The 17794-nt window shown below is 47.1% G+C and overlaps 1 protein-coding gene across 1 annotated transcript in view; it reads right to left on the minus strand.

Annotated features, from left to right (window-relative positions):
* The window catches only part of PFKFB3 (6-phosphofructo-2-kinase/fructose-2,6-biphosphatase 3), a 49916-nt gene extending 43645 nt beyond the window's left edge, over positions 1-6271 (minus strand). The window contains exon 1 of the mRNA XM_068168882.1: positions 6175-6271. Within this exon, the coding sequence (XP_068024983.1) occupies positions 6175-6190 (16 nt within the window). The 5' untranslated portion in view covers positions 6191-6271. The remainder of the gene's footprint in view (positions 1-6174) is intronic.
* Positions 6272-17794: the final 11523 nt, after the last annotated feature.

Here is a 17794-nt window from a genome sequence, read left to right on the forward strand (position 1 = left end):
TCTGTTGTGCAGAGAACTGTGTATCATCACAGTCACCTACAGTCACCTGTCCAAGCTCTGCCTCTGCATAGAGTTGCACTGGTGTTGCGCAGCCATGGACAATGACCGTGTCAGCAGAGCCCCTTTGCAGGGTCATGGTAACCACTATCACATCTCCAAAGCACAGACTACATTCATCTAGGCCCTTCTCTGTCACCAGGATGATCCTTGGTGGTCCCAGAGAAGACCATCAACAGATAAAATCAACATCAACCACTCTAGAACTTGCCCCCTCATCAAGAAGGGCCCCATGCTCACTTTCTTGCCTGGCTGACCATGTATCACCATGCAGGAACCTTTGCTCATATGAGTAGTAACATGCCCTGATGAATGGTGATCCAAGCAGCACCTGGAAGGGCCTCCCATACAACAGCTCAAAGCCAACTTACAGGTTTATCTAAATCTATAAATAATATATTTGTGCTGTCATGCATTTTTCTTTTTCATCTGAGAAGTACCTTGCACTATGCTTTTGCCACCTCCTTGCCAACTTGCTGTTAGCTGTACCCATACACTGGGGAGCCAGTTGTTCCCAGCATAGAATCATAGGATAACAGGATCATAGGATGGTTTGGGTTGGAACAGACCATTAAAGGTCATTTAGTTCAATCCCCCTGCATTCAGCAGGGACACCTGAAATTAGATCAGATTGCTCAGAGCCCCAAACAACCTGACCTGGAATATTTCCAGGGATGGGAAATCTACCATCTTTCTGGGCAACCCAGGCCAATGTTTCACCAGCCTCATCATAACAAATTTCTTCCTTAGACATAGTATAAATCACCCCTCTTTGAGTTTAAAATCATTGCCCTTTGTCAGGTCACAGCAGTCCCTGATAAAAAGACTCTCCCCATCTTTCTCATAGGCCCACTTTAAGAACTGAAAGACCACAAGAAGGTCTTCCTGGAGCCTTCTATTCTCCAGAATCACAGAATCAACCAGGTTGGAAGAGACCTCCAAGATCATCAAGTCCAACAGACCACCCAACCCTAACTAATCAACTAGAGCATGGCACTAAGTCTCTCAACCAGTCTTTTCTTAAACACTTCCACCTCATTGTCCAGGATTTATTTAGAATAACCTTTATTTAGAATAAACCAAACCAGCTTGGAAGAGACCTTCAAGATCATCGCGTCCAACGCATCAACCAATCCAACCCACCAAAACTAACCCATGGCACCAAGCACCCCATCAAGTCTCCTCCTGAGCACCTCCAATGACGGCGACTCCACCACCTCCTTGAGCAGCCCATTCCAATGGGCAATCACTCTCTCTGTATAGAACTTCTTCCTAACATCCAACCTGAACCTCCCCTGGTGCAGCTTGAGACTGTGTCCTCTTGTTCTGGTGCTGGTTGCCTGGGAGAAGAGACCATCATCTGCCTGGCTACAACCTCCCTTCAGGTAGTTGTAGAGAGTGATAAGGTCACCCCTGAGTCTCCTCTTCTCCAGGCTGAGCAATCCCAGCTCTCTCAGTCTTTCCTCATAGGGCTTGTGTTCCAAACCCCTCACCAACTTCATTGCCCTTCTCTGGACTCGTTCCAGCAAGTCAACATCCTTCCTAAACTGAGGGGCCCAGAACTGGACACAGTACTCGAGGTGTGGCCTAACCAGTGCAGTGTACAGGGGCAGAATGACCTCCCTGCTCCTGCTGGCCACACTGTTCCTGATGCAGGCCAGGATGCTCCAGCCTGTCCTCACAGCAGATGGGTTCCAGCTCCCAGGTAATTTTTGTGGCAACCTCTAGGCCTGCTTCAACAGGTCCATGTCTTTCCTGTGCTGAGGACTCTGGAACTGGACACAGTGCAGCATCACTCATTCAGTCTCTGCTCACTGGCTTTCAGTCTTATCTCCAGCTCCTTCCCAGCCAGCAACACCATCAGGATTTCATTCCTCCTTTGACAAATGACAAATGTCCTGCTCTCTGGCAATATCCTGGCTGCTTATCACCTGCAGCCTCCCAGACTTCCTTGCGCCAGCTGCAGTGATTAAATCATATAACTCAGGCCAGGAGAAGGGCATTTGAGGTGAAAGCTCCCAGCACCTCCTGCTAGGAGAGCTGTGGCCATAGATGGGACTCTGCCAAGGTAATGGCACAAATCAGGACTTTCTCCAGTGCACACAGATAATGTGGTGATGCTGCAAGGAATTAATTCCTGCTTTAAACTAACTCCTTCTGGCTGTCCTCGAGCAGCTCTGCTGGAAATACCTTTCTTTAACATCTGAAACTGCCAAACACCTTGAGGTTGGATAAATGGCAATGGTTGTGCAGGCATGAAGTGCAGATCCTGGGGCAATGCCACTGACTACATTGCCCAGAGAGAAAGGAGGTAGAATAGAGTCCAGGCAATGAGGATTTAGCACAGACTTGTCAAGGAGACCTGGGAAAGTGATGACAAAGCTGCAAGCAGTGAGAAGTCAAGACAGCAAGGGTGGAGTCTGCATTTTATTCCCCAGGATATTCCATTTCCACATACAGGGGTGTAAGAAGAGAGCTCAGGGTCTCCAAAATGCATATCCCAAAGTCTTCTTGAGCCTCAAGCTACCTGGAGTTTGTAGAGTAATGCACCAGGGAAAATATCTTCATCTCTGGAACTATTTAAGACCAGGCTGGATGAGGCTTTGAGCAACTTGTTCTAGTGGCATGAGTCCCTGCCCATGGCAAGGTCTTTGGAACTAGACGATCTTTAAGGTGCCTTCCAACTCAAGCCATTCCATGACTGTATGATATCCAACTCACCTGCAAACTCAGGATATGCACAGCTCACTCTCTGCAGCTTTTGAAGAGGAGCAAAGATGACTGTGATTTCCAAAATGCTGGTGACATGAATTCCCACCAACCCAACAGGATGCTCTCAGAAAGTGTCATGTCTATGCAGACTGCAGCCAGGCCTTACAGAGGATCACAGGATGCTTTGGATTGGAAGGGACCTTTAAAGGTCACCTAGTCCAAACTATGCTCAGTCTGCAGGAACATCTCTAACTAGATCAGGCTGCTCAGAGTCCAGAACAATCTGAACTTGAGTGTTTACAGGGATGGGGCGTCTACCACCTCTTGGGCAACCCGTGCCAGTGTTTCAGTGTCTTTACTGTAAAAAAACCCCAAAAGGTGATGAAACCTCTGCAAGCATTGCCATGGCCAAACTCACACAAGTCTGTTCCGCTCTAAGTGAGTCTCACAGTCTCCATCTGCAAGGATTCCTTGGGGTGTCTCCAGCGTGAGCTGAGTATGCATGTGTACAAACATTGGACAAAACCCATCTATGCTGGCCTCTATGTCACATTGGGCATTCCCAAGATGAAGCTGCAAGAGGCTGCTGGTAGCCGCTCTGGCATATCAACGTTGACCTCTAGAGGTAGTTTGTGGATGAGCTATGGCTTCGAGGGTGACACAATGGTTGCAGAATCAAATTGCCCATAGCAAGGTCCTGAGGACTTGCAGGTTAGCTGTGCCCTAGCTATCTAAGAGCAGTGAATCACAGAATCATAGAATTCTTAAGGTTGAAAAAGGCCCCTAAGATCATCAGGTCCAAACATCAACTCAGCACCACCATGTCCCAAAGTGCCATGTCTACATGTTTTTTAACACCTCTAGGGTTGGCTGATCTAACACCACCCTGGGCAATCTGTTCCAATGCCTGGCACAGTGCAGTAAATAGATCCTCCCCAGTTCAGGTCTCCTATTGAGAGCATTGGGATGGTTCAGCCTGGAGAAGAAAAGGCTTCAGGAGACCTTCTTGCAGGCTTTCAGTACCTAAAGGGGGCCTAAAAGAAAGATGAGGACAATCTTTAGTGTGGCCTGTTGCAACAGGACAAGGAGTGATAGTTTTAAACTAAAACAGGAGATTTAGGTTAGACCTAAAGAAGAGATTTTTTTTACACTGAGGATGGTGAAACACTGGCACAGGTTGCTCACAGAGGTGGTGAATGCTCCATCCCTGAAAACATTCAAGGCCAGGTTGTCTGGGACTCTGAGCAACCTGACAAGGAACAATGGGTACAAGCTTGAACATAGAAGATTTCACTTCAATATGAGGAGAAACTTCTTTACAGTAAGGGTAAGTGAGCACTGCCCAGTGAGGTTGTAGAGTCTCCTTCTCTGGACACATTCAAAATCCACCTGGATGCATTCATGTGCAGACTACCCTAGGTGATCTGCTTTGGCAATGCAGCTGGACCCAATGATCTCTGGAGGTCCCTTCCAATCACTAATGTTCTGTGATTTTGTGATCTAGCTGCAGATGTCCTTGTTCACTGCAGTGGGGTTGGACTACATGAACTTTAGTTATCCCTTCCATTCTATGATGGCTGTTCTATGATTCTAAGCATAGAAATGCATTCTCATTACTGCAAACTCACCATGTGTCCCCAGATTCTGGAGACCTGCCCATGAGTTTTTATCACTGAGATGCCTGATGAGGCTGCAGTGGCGCCTTGTGAGATGCCCTCCAACACGGGAAGCTCCCCCAAGCTCTCTGTGCTCACCCCCACAGAGCTCATGATTTTTAAAGCCTCACAAGCTCAGCTTTCCTCCAACCACCCACTCCCTTTCATCACTCCTTCTGCGCTACACTAATCCGTTTATCACCTAAAATTAAATCACAACCTGCAGTCTGCTGGGCTGTCAGGATGTGAGAGTGTCAACCACATCATGCTTCATTGAGCTTTAAAAGGCAACAGAAATCTCCACATTGGAGATCATGGGCTCTGTGAACATCACTGCAGGCAAACTGCTGCGCACCCAGAACATCCTCCCCAGAGCAGGCAAAGTCCAGAAAAGAAAATCGAGCCACTCTCCCACATTCCCACCCCCTCCCTGCTGCTCTTCCATGTCATGCCAGCCTCAGTGTCTAACACAGAATCACAACATCATAGAATTGTTTCAGATGGAAAAGACCTCTGAGTCCAGCCTTTGACCCAACACCACCATGGACATTAAACTATGTCCTGAAGTGCCATGTCTACATGTTTTTTGAACACCTTCAGGGATAGTGATTCCACCACATCCCTAAGGAGCCTGTAGCAATGCCTGACTACACTTTCAGTAAAGGCACATAGAGGTATTTTCTGCCCCTGCCCCAGCACTGCTACACCCTGACAAAGCACTGGGTTGCCCACTGGCCTGAAGACTTCTCTGCTTCAACAGATCACCTGGGTTAGAGGCTGTGCAACATCTTCTCCCGATGTCTTTGCATGCCTCAACATATTCTGCCTCCCCTGTCCTTTGCATCTCCTGAAGAAGGCTTTCTTCCCTCTGTTTCTCCTCCCAATAGAGCTGCTAGGACAATGAGCCACCACAAGCACTGCTAGGACAATGAGCCACCACAAGCATCCTACTCTGTGTTGCACCATGCTCACACTAAGATACCCTTCTAGGATGAGGAGAAGGTGACACTAGGGGCCTCTGCTTCACAGAAAGCCAGGGACAACAGAAAACTCATCTAGACACCCCTGGGGAAGCACAGGGGCAGCCATCAGGGCTTTAGGTCTCATAGCTGGGACCTTCTTGCCCCACAGTGTAAGGCAGGGGATGGCAAGGGGTATTTCAGCCAGCTGCTGATGGAGATTTGGGTAAAAAGATGCTTTGGAATGCAGATTGGAGAGCACCACGGCCTGAAAGAGGGCTGTGCAGGTAGGCTACCTCTCTCCAAAGTCTTTTACCTTCACAGACTCTCCTTCCAGAACTCCCAAGGGCAAGTCTCCTCCAGCTGAGCATCTCTCAAGGACCACCACGAATGCACTCAATTTGCTATTTCTCAGCCTACATCACACAAAACAGCCCCCAGCAACATCCCTATGCACAGAAACCTGCCTCCTTCTCCTCTTCAGCCTTTCCACCACCTACAGAAGCTTATTCCCCTTGAGCAAGGAGACAGCAAACCCCACAGCCAAGGGAAGGTGGAGGGGAGACAGGTGGAGGGGAGACAGTTGCCCTTTGCAGGCTGCATTTCTACCTCCCCCCCACCCCCTGACGCCGCATCGCGGGGTGACCCCATCCTCCTCCGAAAACCAGCGGTTCCCCATCTCCCTCCCCTGCAAGGTGGCACCGAACGGAGCATGGAACCCAGCTCTATCCTTGGTCCTCCCAGGGCCGGAGAGAGCGTCCCGGGGGCTGCACCCCCTATCCAGCACCTACCTTTGCGGAACGGCATGGGGGTGCGCTAGGACCTCTCGGTTCCACGGTCGCGGCTGCCTTGCTCTGAAATATTTGTTTATGTCTCTCTATATAAATTTCTTCTTTATCTTTATTTTCTTCCTTCCTCCTCCGTCTTCTATTAGAAGGAAAGAGACATATTTGGGCAAAGCCTGACAGAAACCAGCGTCATTTGGAGGCAGGGACTGCAGAAAGGAGGAAGTTCTTGCAGTTTCAGAGCTTTTAACCCTTCACTTCCCAGAGACAGCAGGGCTGTGAGCAGCAGGGCTGTGGGGGAGATGACCAGGACAGGACAAGGAGCTGATGGGATGGAAGGCACTGGGATATTTTTTTTTTTTTAATTATTATTTTTTATGGTGTTCTTTTGCCTGATAGGACCTGTACAGAACTGAGAGTAATGGATGTGGGAGGGGCAATGGGGTTTTGGCCTCTTACATCACCTCTGCCAGTGTTCTCAGCTCAGCAGAGTATCAATCCCATCTTCTTTGGTTTTAAGACAGAGCAGGGTAAATTTAGATCAGACATTAGGAAGAAGTTCTTTACTATGAGGGTGGTGAGACACTGGAATGGGTTGCCCAGAGAAGTTGAGGACATCTCATCCCTGGAAATGTTTAAGACCAGGCTGGATGAGGCTTTGAGCAACCTGGTCTAGTGGAAGATGTCCCTGTCTGTGACACAAGGGTTGGAACTAGATGATCTTTAAGGTCTCTTCTGATTCAAGGCATTTTATGTTTCTATGATTCTTCTTGGTGGCATTGGGCCAGGCTGGGAAAACTCAACTTCTTCCAGTATGAGTAAACCAGAAACTCAGATCCACCTCATTTAGCATCTCCCATCTGCCCTTGCACAGGCTGGGCTACCAAAGGTGGAGTCAATTGGAGGTTTGCACCGCACTGTGCTATCCCACTTGGTGAGGATGTGCAAATCCCCCTCTCCTGGGATCACAGCAGAGACATCCAGCGCAGGGCTGGGCTGAGTCATGAGCTGGAGTGCAGTCAGACCTGTGTGGCTTAATCTCTATCATTCAATCTGCAGCTCTGGTTGCAGCAGGAGGTGAAGGTGGAGCACTGTCACCAGGGAGAGCTGTTTGTTTTTACTGTGGTTCCTTTACTGCCCTCCCTGGAGTAGAAAGAGTCATTGGCTTGGAACTAGTTCAAGAGAAACCTCTTAAAATACACAGGACTGGACCCAGTCCTTCCATCTTGGTGGTCAACAGTGATATCATGACCTCTCTGCTGTGTCTTTGAATCGCAGAATCATAGCATACCAGTTGGAATTGACCACAAGGATCATTTGGTCCAACCTTTCTTGGTAAAAGCACTGTTTAGACAAGACAGCCCAGCACCCTCTCCAGTTGAATCTTCAGCATGTCCAGTGTTGGAGAATCCACTACATCCCTGGGGAGATTATTCCAATGGCTGACTGCCCTTGCCAAGAATACTTTTTCTTATGTCCAATCAGAATGTCCCCAGGAGTGACTTGTACCTATTATCCCTTGTCTTCTCTATGTGATTCCTTGTAAAAAGGGAGTCTTTGCATTCACCCTTTGAATACTGGAACATGGTGAGAAGGTATTCCTTGAAACTTCTTTCTGCAGGCTAAACAAACACAGTTCTCTCAGCCTTTCCTCATCTGGCAGTCTCACAGTCCTAGGACCAGCTTTGTGGCCCTTCTCTGGACCCTCTCCAGCCTGTCCACATCTTTTTTTGTACACAAGGGACCAAAACTGAACACAGAATTCTGTTCCCTGCAGAACTGTTTATCCTCTTGGACTGACCAAGAACTTCCTCAAATGATCCTCTGCTGGTGACTGTGGTTCTATAAAGCCTCCCTGTCCACCTACTGCAGGCTCCAGCTCCATCCACACCACCACAGTGCTCAAGGTGAGCACTGTTCATGTACTCAGAGAGTCTGCTACATGTTTAAATCCACCCCTGGAGAAATCTGTTTAAGCCACTGAGTGAGGAGCACTCTAAAAATGCATCCCTGGCTCTGTTATGAGAGCTGTAATTGCAGCTAGGGTGGCAGGAACATCAGTGTCTTATATGGCATTTCTGCCTCTGCTCTGTTCTGGGAGTGGTGGCTGCTGCACATGGAGATGTCCCTAAGTTTTAGCACTGTAAAAGCATAGAAGATTTGGTGGCATGGGCTGCTGGGCTTACAACTGGAACCAATTACAGCAGCTGATTTCTTCCCTGTCCCTGAAGAATGTGGCAGGGGAAACTGGAGCTGGGTCTGCCCAAGCAAATTGAGCAGGTAATGATTTTCTTGGCAAAAATTGTCCAAAAAAGGAGTTTCCCAGGACACTGTGCAACCCTAAAGGGCCACAGGCAGTGAAAATTCAAGGCAGCTGGGCTAGATGTCCATGTGCCACTGACAGACATAGCTTAGTAGGCAAAGAAGAGTCCTTTACTCCACGTGGCCCAACATTCACGTGCATATGAAGGATATCTCAGCCATGACCAAAGCCAGGGCAGCACGACAGCAATCTGCCTTTCATTGCATTTTCCAGCAGCAGCTGCCAGCACTTTCTGGAGACAGTTCAGCAAGCCCTGATGCTACTCCACAGCCTGTGAAGCCCTGTTTATGTCGTTCAGGCTCCTTCCACCCCTTGCTGGAGGTTGCTGAGCCCCATTCTGTGCACAAGCTCTTGCACCACATGGTCCTAGCTGCTCCTTGAACCTGCCCCAGTACATCTCAAAGGTGAGGAAGGGGAAGCAACTAAAGGGAGAAGGTGGCAAACCTGAATCTGAGTCAGCTTGCTCTTGGAACTCAAATGAGCAAAGTTATGTACAAGTGCTAGTATCTACCCATGATGGTCCCTGTGCAGGATGTGTCCCCAGGGCAAGCACAGGGCTGCTACCTCCTGTGAGGGTTGGTAGCTTGACCTAATTCTGCATGTCCAAGCATTGTGGATCCACAGAGCATTGTGGAGAGAGGGCATGCTGTTATCTTCCTGATAAAACTTTTTTCCTCTCAGTCTTTGGCCTTGTTCCCTGTTTACTGCCTGGGAGCTCTGCTGATTCACCCCTGGCAGGAACAAGAGCTTGTCTCTAATCCTGTGCCATACTTTGGGAAATGAGTGACGTTCCTTGAAGTGACAAGCTTCTAAATCTCTATAAAACACAAAACCAGATTTTGACACTTTTATTGCCAAGGATAAATGCAGATCAGCAGCACAGGAAAGACATAAACCTGTTGGAAAGGGTCCAGAGCAGGGACACAAAAATGATCAGAGGGCTGGAACCTCACTGCTGTGAGGATAGGCTGAGAGTTGAGGTTGTTCAGCCTGGAGAAGAGAAGGTTCCAGAGAGACCTCCTCATGGCCTTTCAGTATGTAAAGGGGCCTGTAAGAAGGATGTGGACTGACTTTATAGCAGGGCCTGTTGTGACAGGACAAGGGGTGGTGGTTTTAAACTAAAAGAAGGGAGATTTAGACTAGATCCAAGGAAGAAATTTTTTGCACTGAGAGTAGTGAAAAACTGGTCCAGGTTGCCCAGAGAGGTGATAGACACCCCACCCCTGTAAACATTGCAGGTCAGGTTGTCTGGGGCTCTGAGCAACTTGATCTAGTTGCAGATGTCCTTGTTCACTGTAGTGGGGTTGGACTAGATGACCTTTAAAGGTCTTTTCCTATCCAAACCATTCTGTCATTCTGTGATTCATCCCTGTAAGAATATTTCCAGCATGAGATTCCAAGGCTTGGGAAAAGGAACACAATGTGATATACTCAGGGTTAGACCAAACAATGAGTTTGGATATCAGGTCCATCAAAATCCATGTTTAGATGCTTGTGTCTAATTTTGCTGTCCATAACATTCTACTCAGTGTCTGTATAGCTTGAGTAGTCTCCAACTCATTAAACTTTCCTGGACACTGTTAGTTCAGCTCCAAAAAATTCCCAGTAAGAGCCCCTCAGAGCATCAGAGATGTGATTGGGTCCTTTATTGGAGGCTAGTGGTGAAGGTCTCTGTTAAGGAGTTTCCGTCACCTGATCAGGGAGGCAGAAAGGCTTTGCCAGGTCCTTGGGTGAAATGATGCAAATGCTTAAATAACTTCTGGGTGAGTATCCAGCCTTGGAACAGTTCAGTGGATGAGGGGCTGCTCCTGATGCTGCAGGAGGGTTTCAGGATTTAAGAGGTGTCCATTCAGCAGCAATGCAGCTTCTCCCCTGCACCCCTTGGAGAAAACCAAGGCCAGTCCACAGGGCCCAGCTGCTTTTCAAGGGAAGAGGCTTCCAAGCTACACTCTCCACTGAATCTCTTCTCCAGGAAATCATCTTAAATAGAATAAAGCATCTTGATAATAATTGGGATTTGCTCCAGAAGTCCTGTGTGTTGGCCTATAAACACCTCAAATGGGACCATCCTTGGTTTCCACATGACAGCTTCCTGTTTTCACCATGGGCAGTTTCCAGAAAGCAGGTTCCAGGCTCCAGCCAAGGCCATCACAGGAACTGGAGCATTTTGTTGACTCATCCCCTACATTAGATGCTACCTCTTTTGCCCACAGAAAGCACCTTGGGTATCTAAGTGGTGCCTGGCTGTTTAAATAAACATGGATACCTTCACGTCTGAGGATTTCTCATGCACTAGGATTTTAATTTCTTACTCATTATTTAACAGCATTTCTGTCTGGAATCTAAATAGAAGAACATAAAAGTAATAATAAAAATAATTAAAAAAAAAAAAGAAGAAGAGAGAAAAATGCTGAGCAGCAAGCTGGTCTCAAAGCCAGGTTTAGATTAAACTAAATAAAATATGATCCGGGACGCTGAAAATGTCTCTCCGCTTGACAGAGCACAAACACTGGACTGCATGGTCAAAGAGGGTGGTGGGTGGCTCAGCATCACTTGAGGTTTTCAGAACAGGTTGAGCAAACATGCTGGGAACAGTTTTAGGCAGCTCTGATCCTGCCCCAAGGCTGAGGGATGGTCCAGATGCCTTCTTAAGATCTTCCCAAGTGCTGGTTTCTGTGGGAGAAGCACTTGGAGCAGCAACGTTTGCCAGCATCTTTCCCAGATGCATCACAGAATCACAGAAGCACTTGGAGCAGCAATGTTTGCCAGCATCTTTCCCAGATGCTTCACAGAATCACAGAAGCACTTGGAGCAGCAATGTTTGCCAGCATCTTTCTCAGATGCATCACCAAATCACAGAAGCACTTGGATCAGCAACGTTTGCCAGCATCTTTCCCAGATGCATCACAGAATCACAGAATGGTTTGGACTGGAAAGGACTTTAAAGATGCTACATCCTCCCTGTCATGGGAAGGGACACCTTCCACTGGACCAAGTTGCCCAAAGCCTCATCTGACCTGGTCTTGAACATTTCCAGGGATGGGGCATCTACAACTTCTCTGGGCAAACTGTTCCAGTCTCTTGCCACCCTCATAGTAAAGAACTTCTTCTTAATACCTAAGCTAAGGCTACCCAATCTCAATTTGAAATGATTACTCCTTGTTCTATCACTACATGCCCTTCTAAAAAGTCCTCTCCAGTGAGATAATTTCCTTCCCAGTAGTTGGTTTGGTGCAGTGGTTTGGATTTATTATGAGAACAATGCTGATAACACACTTGATGTTTTAGTTGTTGCTAAGTAGCCGCTTATCCTAGCTTCGGGATTTCTCAGTTTCCCATGTTCCACCAGCAAGCAGGTGCACAAGAAACTGGGAGGGAGCACAGCCAGGGCAGCTGATCCAAACTAGCCAAAGGACATCATGCTCAGGGCAGGAGCAGATTGTTGCTGGGGCATCAGTCAGCTTGTGGTGGAAAACTGCATTGTGCATCACTTGCCTTCTCTTGGGTTTTAGTTATCTGCTTGTTACATTCCTTTTCGTTACCAGTATTATAGTTTCATTATTATTAGTTTAGTTATTAAGCCATTGTTATCTCAACCCACAAGTTTTACTTTGTCTGAGCAGGCAGCTGCATGATTCTTAGTTGCTAGCTGGGATTAAATCCTGACCTGTCTCCAGGAAACCAAAGGAATAATGTAATGACCTTTAATTTATTTTTTTTGGGGGGAGGGGAGCATGGTAGAGGAAGGAGGCTCCTTAGTTAGAACTGACCCAGCAAAGACTTCTTTTACCTTTCTCCAGGTTTAAACCCCATATTTGGCTAAGATGCTATGACTGCAGCCCTCACCTTCATCCTTAACCTCAGAAAAACTTTCTATGGCAAAGATGCAGATGGAGATTTAACCTGCCTTCCCCACCTTGCACTGTATCATAGATGTCATAGAATCATAAAATTGTTTTGGTTGGAAGAGACCTCTAAGGTCATGGAGTCCAAGCATCAAGCTAATGCCATGATGGCTGTTAAACCATGTCCCAAAGTGCCATTTCCACGTGTTTCTTAAATATCTCCAGGGATGGTGACTCCACCACCTCCTTGGGCCACCTGTTCCAATGCCTGATCACTCTTTCAGGAAAGAAATTTTTTCTCATATCCAATGTAAACATCCCCTGGCACAATTTCTGGTCATTTCCTCTCATCCTATCACCTGATACTAGGGAGAAGGGACTGACCCCCACCTCACTACAACCTCCTTTCAGGTAGTTGCAGAGAACAATAAGGGCTCCTCTTAGCCTCTTCTTCAGACTAAACAAATCCAGTTCCCTCAGCAGCCCCTCATACGACCGGTTCCCTAAACTCTTCATCAACCTTGCTGCCCCTCTCAAAAGGTGTGCACAAGCAGGCTTTGTATCAAGTGGCACAGGAGGTGAGTTCAGCAGCTCAACCCTTCTGCGCATACCAAAGGGAAGCAGAGGCATCTTTACTTGCACAGGCAGGAATGATCTTCATAGCAGTGACTGCCCAGCCAGGAAACCAGCATTGAACTGACCTCCTTTTCCAGTTAGTGGTATAGTGAGATAATGGGTTGGTAGCAGACTGAGAGAAGGATGTTGGTGCCTGCTTGGGCGGGAGCCACACAATTGTTTCAGCTTGAGAATCGGTCATGGGATCTCCTTCATTGCAAGGGCTGCACTCCACAAGGAAGCAGGAATGCAAACAGCTTGTTTGAAATATTTATAACATTCTGAACAGCTTGTGTGGCACAAACCCAAGAAAGATGAGGGTGCTCAGAACTGCTGGCACTGCGTATGTTGTGGGACACGCTTCCACGATTGATCTGGCTTGCATAATCATGTTTTGTCCTTTTATCAGATGTTTGAGTGTTCAGGCAGGCTCTTAGCCTCACCCCCTGGGCTACACATTGCTGGAAGTTGCTGCTTTCCCAGGCAGCACCAGGTTCTTTATTCCACTGCTCAGCTCTTTTCTTGCTGAGCTGCTGCTGTTACATCTAAGCCAACCTCTCAAGGTTGCACCAGTCACTGACCTCCAGCTAATAGTTTCTATCCCCACGGCTTCTGTTTTCAGCCCATGCCCATGTTTTCAAGGTGCTTGCTAAGCCTCCCATGCCACAGACCCAGCTCCCTTTCACACAGGGAGTACTCCCCTTGTGTTGATCATCAGCCTGGTCCTTCATTTGGCAAACTTAGCAGCAGGGAAAGTTGCAAAGAGACTGGTAGTCTCTTTCAGCAGTGCTTCTGCTGGGAGAGTGAGCAGCACGGGGTCATCAGGGTTTAAAATGCAGCAAGGACTGGGAATGATGAGCTTTTGGACACTTTCCAGCCAACCCCTATGTGCACTGCAGCCTGACCTAGACTGATTACTATTTGCTAACCTCTGGTATTAGAGCTGGCCTCTTCATATCGCAAAGATTAGGTGCTCTATAAAGGTGTTGAGATAAGAATGGATTAGAGATGTGCAGGTCAAAGACTTAGGATCAAGTGCTCTTGGGCCCTTGCACAGCTACAGATCCTAGTTTTCTGGATTGTACAGTAACCAGCTTTTGGGTTTTGGAGAGAAAGAATCAGGAGCAATGTAAGGAACTGTACAGCAGCTCCCAGTAATCTGTAATCTGCATGCAGTAATTACTGCAGCAGCACCACCCGCTGTCAGATACACACCTTAGTGGCTTCTCTGCAGCTGCCTGCTCCAGCTGGTTTCTTGATATGATTTTGCTCTTCCCATGCAGAAAACTTGAGTCTCCCTTGTCCGTTGATTTCCATGGCTTTGAACTGCTACCACACGCCCATGGGGCATTGGAGAGAAAACGTCCCAGCTGGAGAAACATCTTCTTTCTTCTTCTGATACATCCAGAGTGACAAGTAATCAATCCTATTTCACACAGGCCAGGCTTTGCCTGAGGAAATGTTGCAGAAAAAAAATAGACCATTGAGCTTTACCCATGAATAAAGCAACATGCTGAGCAGAAAAAAATAAAGACTTTGAAATTATCAGGTAGAAAGCAATGTGAAGAAAGAGGAAGGAAATACATATATTTTCAGGACTTACTTGATTTCCTTAGCAGACCTAAATTCCTGACTTCCTAGGAAGAGCTGAGCCCTTGCAGGTGAAAATGATTCATCTGGGACAGCACCAGCGGAAGCATGTGTATTATGTTACAGGGGATGTGCAGAGCTTTTACTGGGAGATGGTCTTATGAAATTTATGCTCAAAACAAACACCTGAGTCCTGGCTTGAGTACACTTAATTACCACATGATCACTTCTCCATAAGGGTCTTTAATTTTGCTGTGTGGCTGCATCACCTTCTGCTACAAAGGGGGAGGACAAGTCATGGGAATTGCTCCAGCCCATATCCTCTCCCAGTGACAGCTCTGCATTGCTATAGTTGTAAAATCTGAGCAGTTTCCTCAAATGACACAAACCTCACATCCTCTCGGCAGTGCTAGATGAACAGTTGGACTCCATGGTCTTAAGGGTCTTTTCCAACCTAACCTTTTCTATGATTCCAAGAGGAGGGGCTGGAGGGGTTCTGTGTGGTTTGCTAGAGTAACATTTGAGTTTTGGTTCACAGTTGCCACAGAATTTTTACAAGTTCAAAGCACAAAGTCCAAAAACGCTACCCAGCATTCTGGCCAAGGCACAAGGTGGAGAAATCTGTGGTGAGTTGGAGACCTTTGTCTTGGCATGACCACACAGATTCCTGAGCTTGCTGCAAGCTCCCAAGTGGAAGCTAGAGATCACATGTTAGAGAGTGGGAGAAGAAAAACCAACTTGAGTGCTATGAAGTAGTAAGATGCTTAAAAGCAGCATTGGAAAAACCACACATTCTTCCTCCAGGAGGAATGAGAAGAAGAACAGAAGGAAGGAATGAGTTAGTCATCTTCCTGGGAAAGATCCTGTTTTCCATATCACAGAGGTTGTGTTGGGCTTTAAACAAAGGACACTCAAAGCATTCTGGTAAAACCTCCAGCATCCACTTTAGCCATCCTCAGCGTTGCCTGCTTTATCTTGCAAACCAAAGGCAGTGATGAAGACAGCATGCCACATCTGCTGGGAGATGGGTAGGCAAGCACCAGCCTTCAGGCTTTCCCAGCAGAGCAGCAGTGGGTCCAGCTCAGGAGGCAGGGGCTGGTGGGAGCAGAGCTTGATGAAGTTTGCTGATGATCCAAAACTTGGAGGGGTGGCTGACACACCAGAAGGTTGTGCTGCCATTCAGCATGACATGGACAGGCTGCTGAGTTGCCCAGAGGGTAACCTTATAAAATTCTGCAAGGACAAGTGTAGGGTCCTGCACCTAGGGAGGAACAACCACATGTATCAGTAAAGGTTAGGGGTGGATCTGCTGGAAAACAGCTCAGGAAAAAGACTTGGGAATCCTGGTGGACCACGGGATGGCCATTGGCCAGCAATGTGCCCTTTGGCCAAGAAGGCCATTGGTATCCTGCAATATATCAAGAAATGTGTGACCAGCAGATTGAGGGAGGTTCTCCTCTCCCTCTACACTGCCCTGATGAGGCCTCATCTAGAATACTGTGTCCAGTTCAGGGCTCCCCAGTTCAAGAAGGACAGGGAACTGCCTGAGATGGTACAGCAAAGGGCTACAAAGATGATTAGAGAACTAGAACATCTCTCTTATGAAGAAAGGCTGAGGGCCTTGAGGCAATTTGGTATAGACAAGACTGAGGGGGGATATCAACAACACAAATACTTCATGGGTCAGGAAGATGGGGCCAGTTTTTCTTCAGTGGTGTCCAGTGACAGAACAAGAGGTAAGGAGCACAAACTTGAACATAGGAAGTTCCATCTAAATATGAGCAGGAATGTCTGTCTAAAACAGTCTGTTCCAGTGTTTGAAAACCCTCTCAGTGAAGAAGTTTCTTCTAATGTTCAATCTGAACCTCCCCTGGTGCAACTGCAGGCCATTTTCTCTCATCCTATCACTTGTTACTTAGGATAAGAGATCTACAGGTTGCGACCTGGCTCCAACCTCCTTTCAGGTAGCTGTAGAGAGCAATGAGGTCTCCCCTCAGCTTCCTTTTCTCCAGGCTAAGCAACTTTCCCCCCAAGATTAAATTTGCCAGACCAGCTCAGTTGGAAGCAAATTGAGCTGTATTTACAAGCAAAACTACAATCTACAATGAAATGCAGTGAATATGTACAAAATATATAATATTTACAATACTTACAGGTATTTACAATATTTACAGGTATTTACAATTGATAAACAGCACAAGAACCCTCCTGGCCAAAGACCAGGGGAACTGCAACAGCTTTTCTCCCTGCTCTGCTCCTTTCCCTACCCCCCTGTACACAAAAAAAAGGACAAGGGAAAAGAGCAGAGAAGTTGCTGTTAATACCAGTCACAACAAAACAGAGCAGTCAAGGTCAGTAAAGCCAGAAGAAGCATCAGCCAGAGCTGAAGAAGCAAAAAGAGAGAGAGATTATTTTCTACAGCTAGTTTAAGTCTGTTATCTCTTCCCATGGGATTGTTTAGAACAATCATTATCTTCCTTTTTTACACCCAATGGTAATTTATTTACATTCTACTACTTTCTGCTCAAGGTCTGTGGAAAATTTTAAAGGCATATCCAAAACCTACCACACAACTCCAGTACCTTCAAGCACCCCTTGGTGGACTTGTGCTCTAGACCCTTCACCAGCTTCATTGCCCTTTTCTGGACCCTCTGCAGCACCTCAATGTCTTTCTTGTAGTGAGTGTTCCAAAACTGAACACAGTACTCAAGGTGTAGCCTCACCAGTGCGGAGTAGACGGGGACAATCACTTCCCTGGCCCTGCTTGTAACACTATGATACCTGATACAGGTAAGGCTACTGTTTGCTTTCTTGCCCCCCAGAGTACACTGCTGGCTCATCTTGAGCTGACTAAGATACTTCCCATGAGATCTTCACAGAGCAGCTACATGGACTAGTCTGTATTTCCACTGTTTCTCCATCACACTCTGGAGGAACATGCTGTAAGGAGTCAGTCACCTGCTGCCCATCAGTGCCTCCCAGTCCATAGGTTTAGTTCAGCACTGACCTCAAAGCCTTCACATTTCTGGAAGTCCATGGAGAGTTTCAAAGGAGAGAAAAGCCTTGAGGACATGAGAAAAATAGTGTAGTTTCCCATAAGCCAAACGGATAGGATGATAAAGGCTCTGAGATTGCTCTTTAACTGCTATGTAGCTAGAATAAGATCTTCAGCACCACAGCACAGAGTAGGAGGGAAGTCCTTTATTAGAATTCTTGCCTACAGAATACACCAGGAAGATTCCCAAGCCCAGGT

Source organism: Melanerpes formicivorus, unplaced genomic scaffold (assembly GCF_026170545.1).
Source record: "Melanerpes formicivorus ecotype bairdi unplaced genomic scaffold, bMelFor1.0.p_v2 SCAF_3, whole genome shotgun sequence".
NCBI lineage: Eukaryota > Metazoa > Chordata > Aves > Piciformes > Picidae > Melanerpes > Melanerpes formicivorus.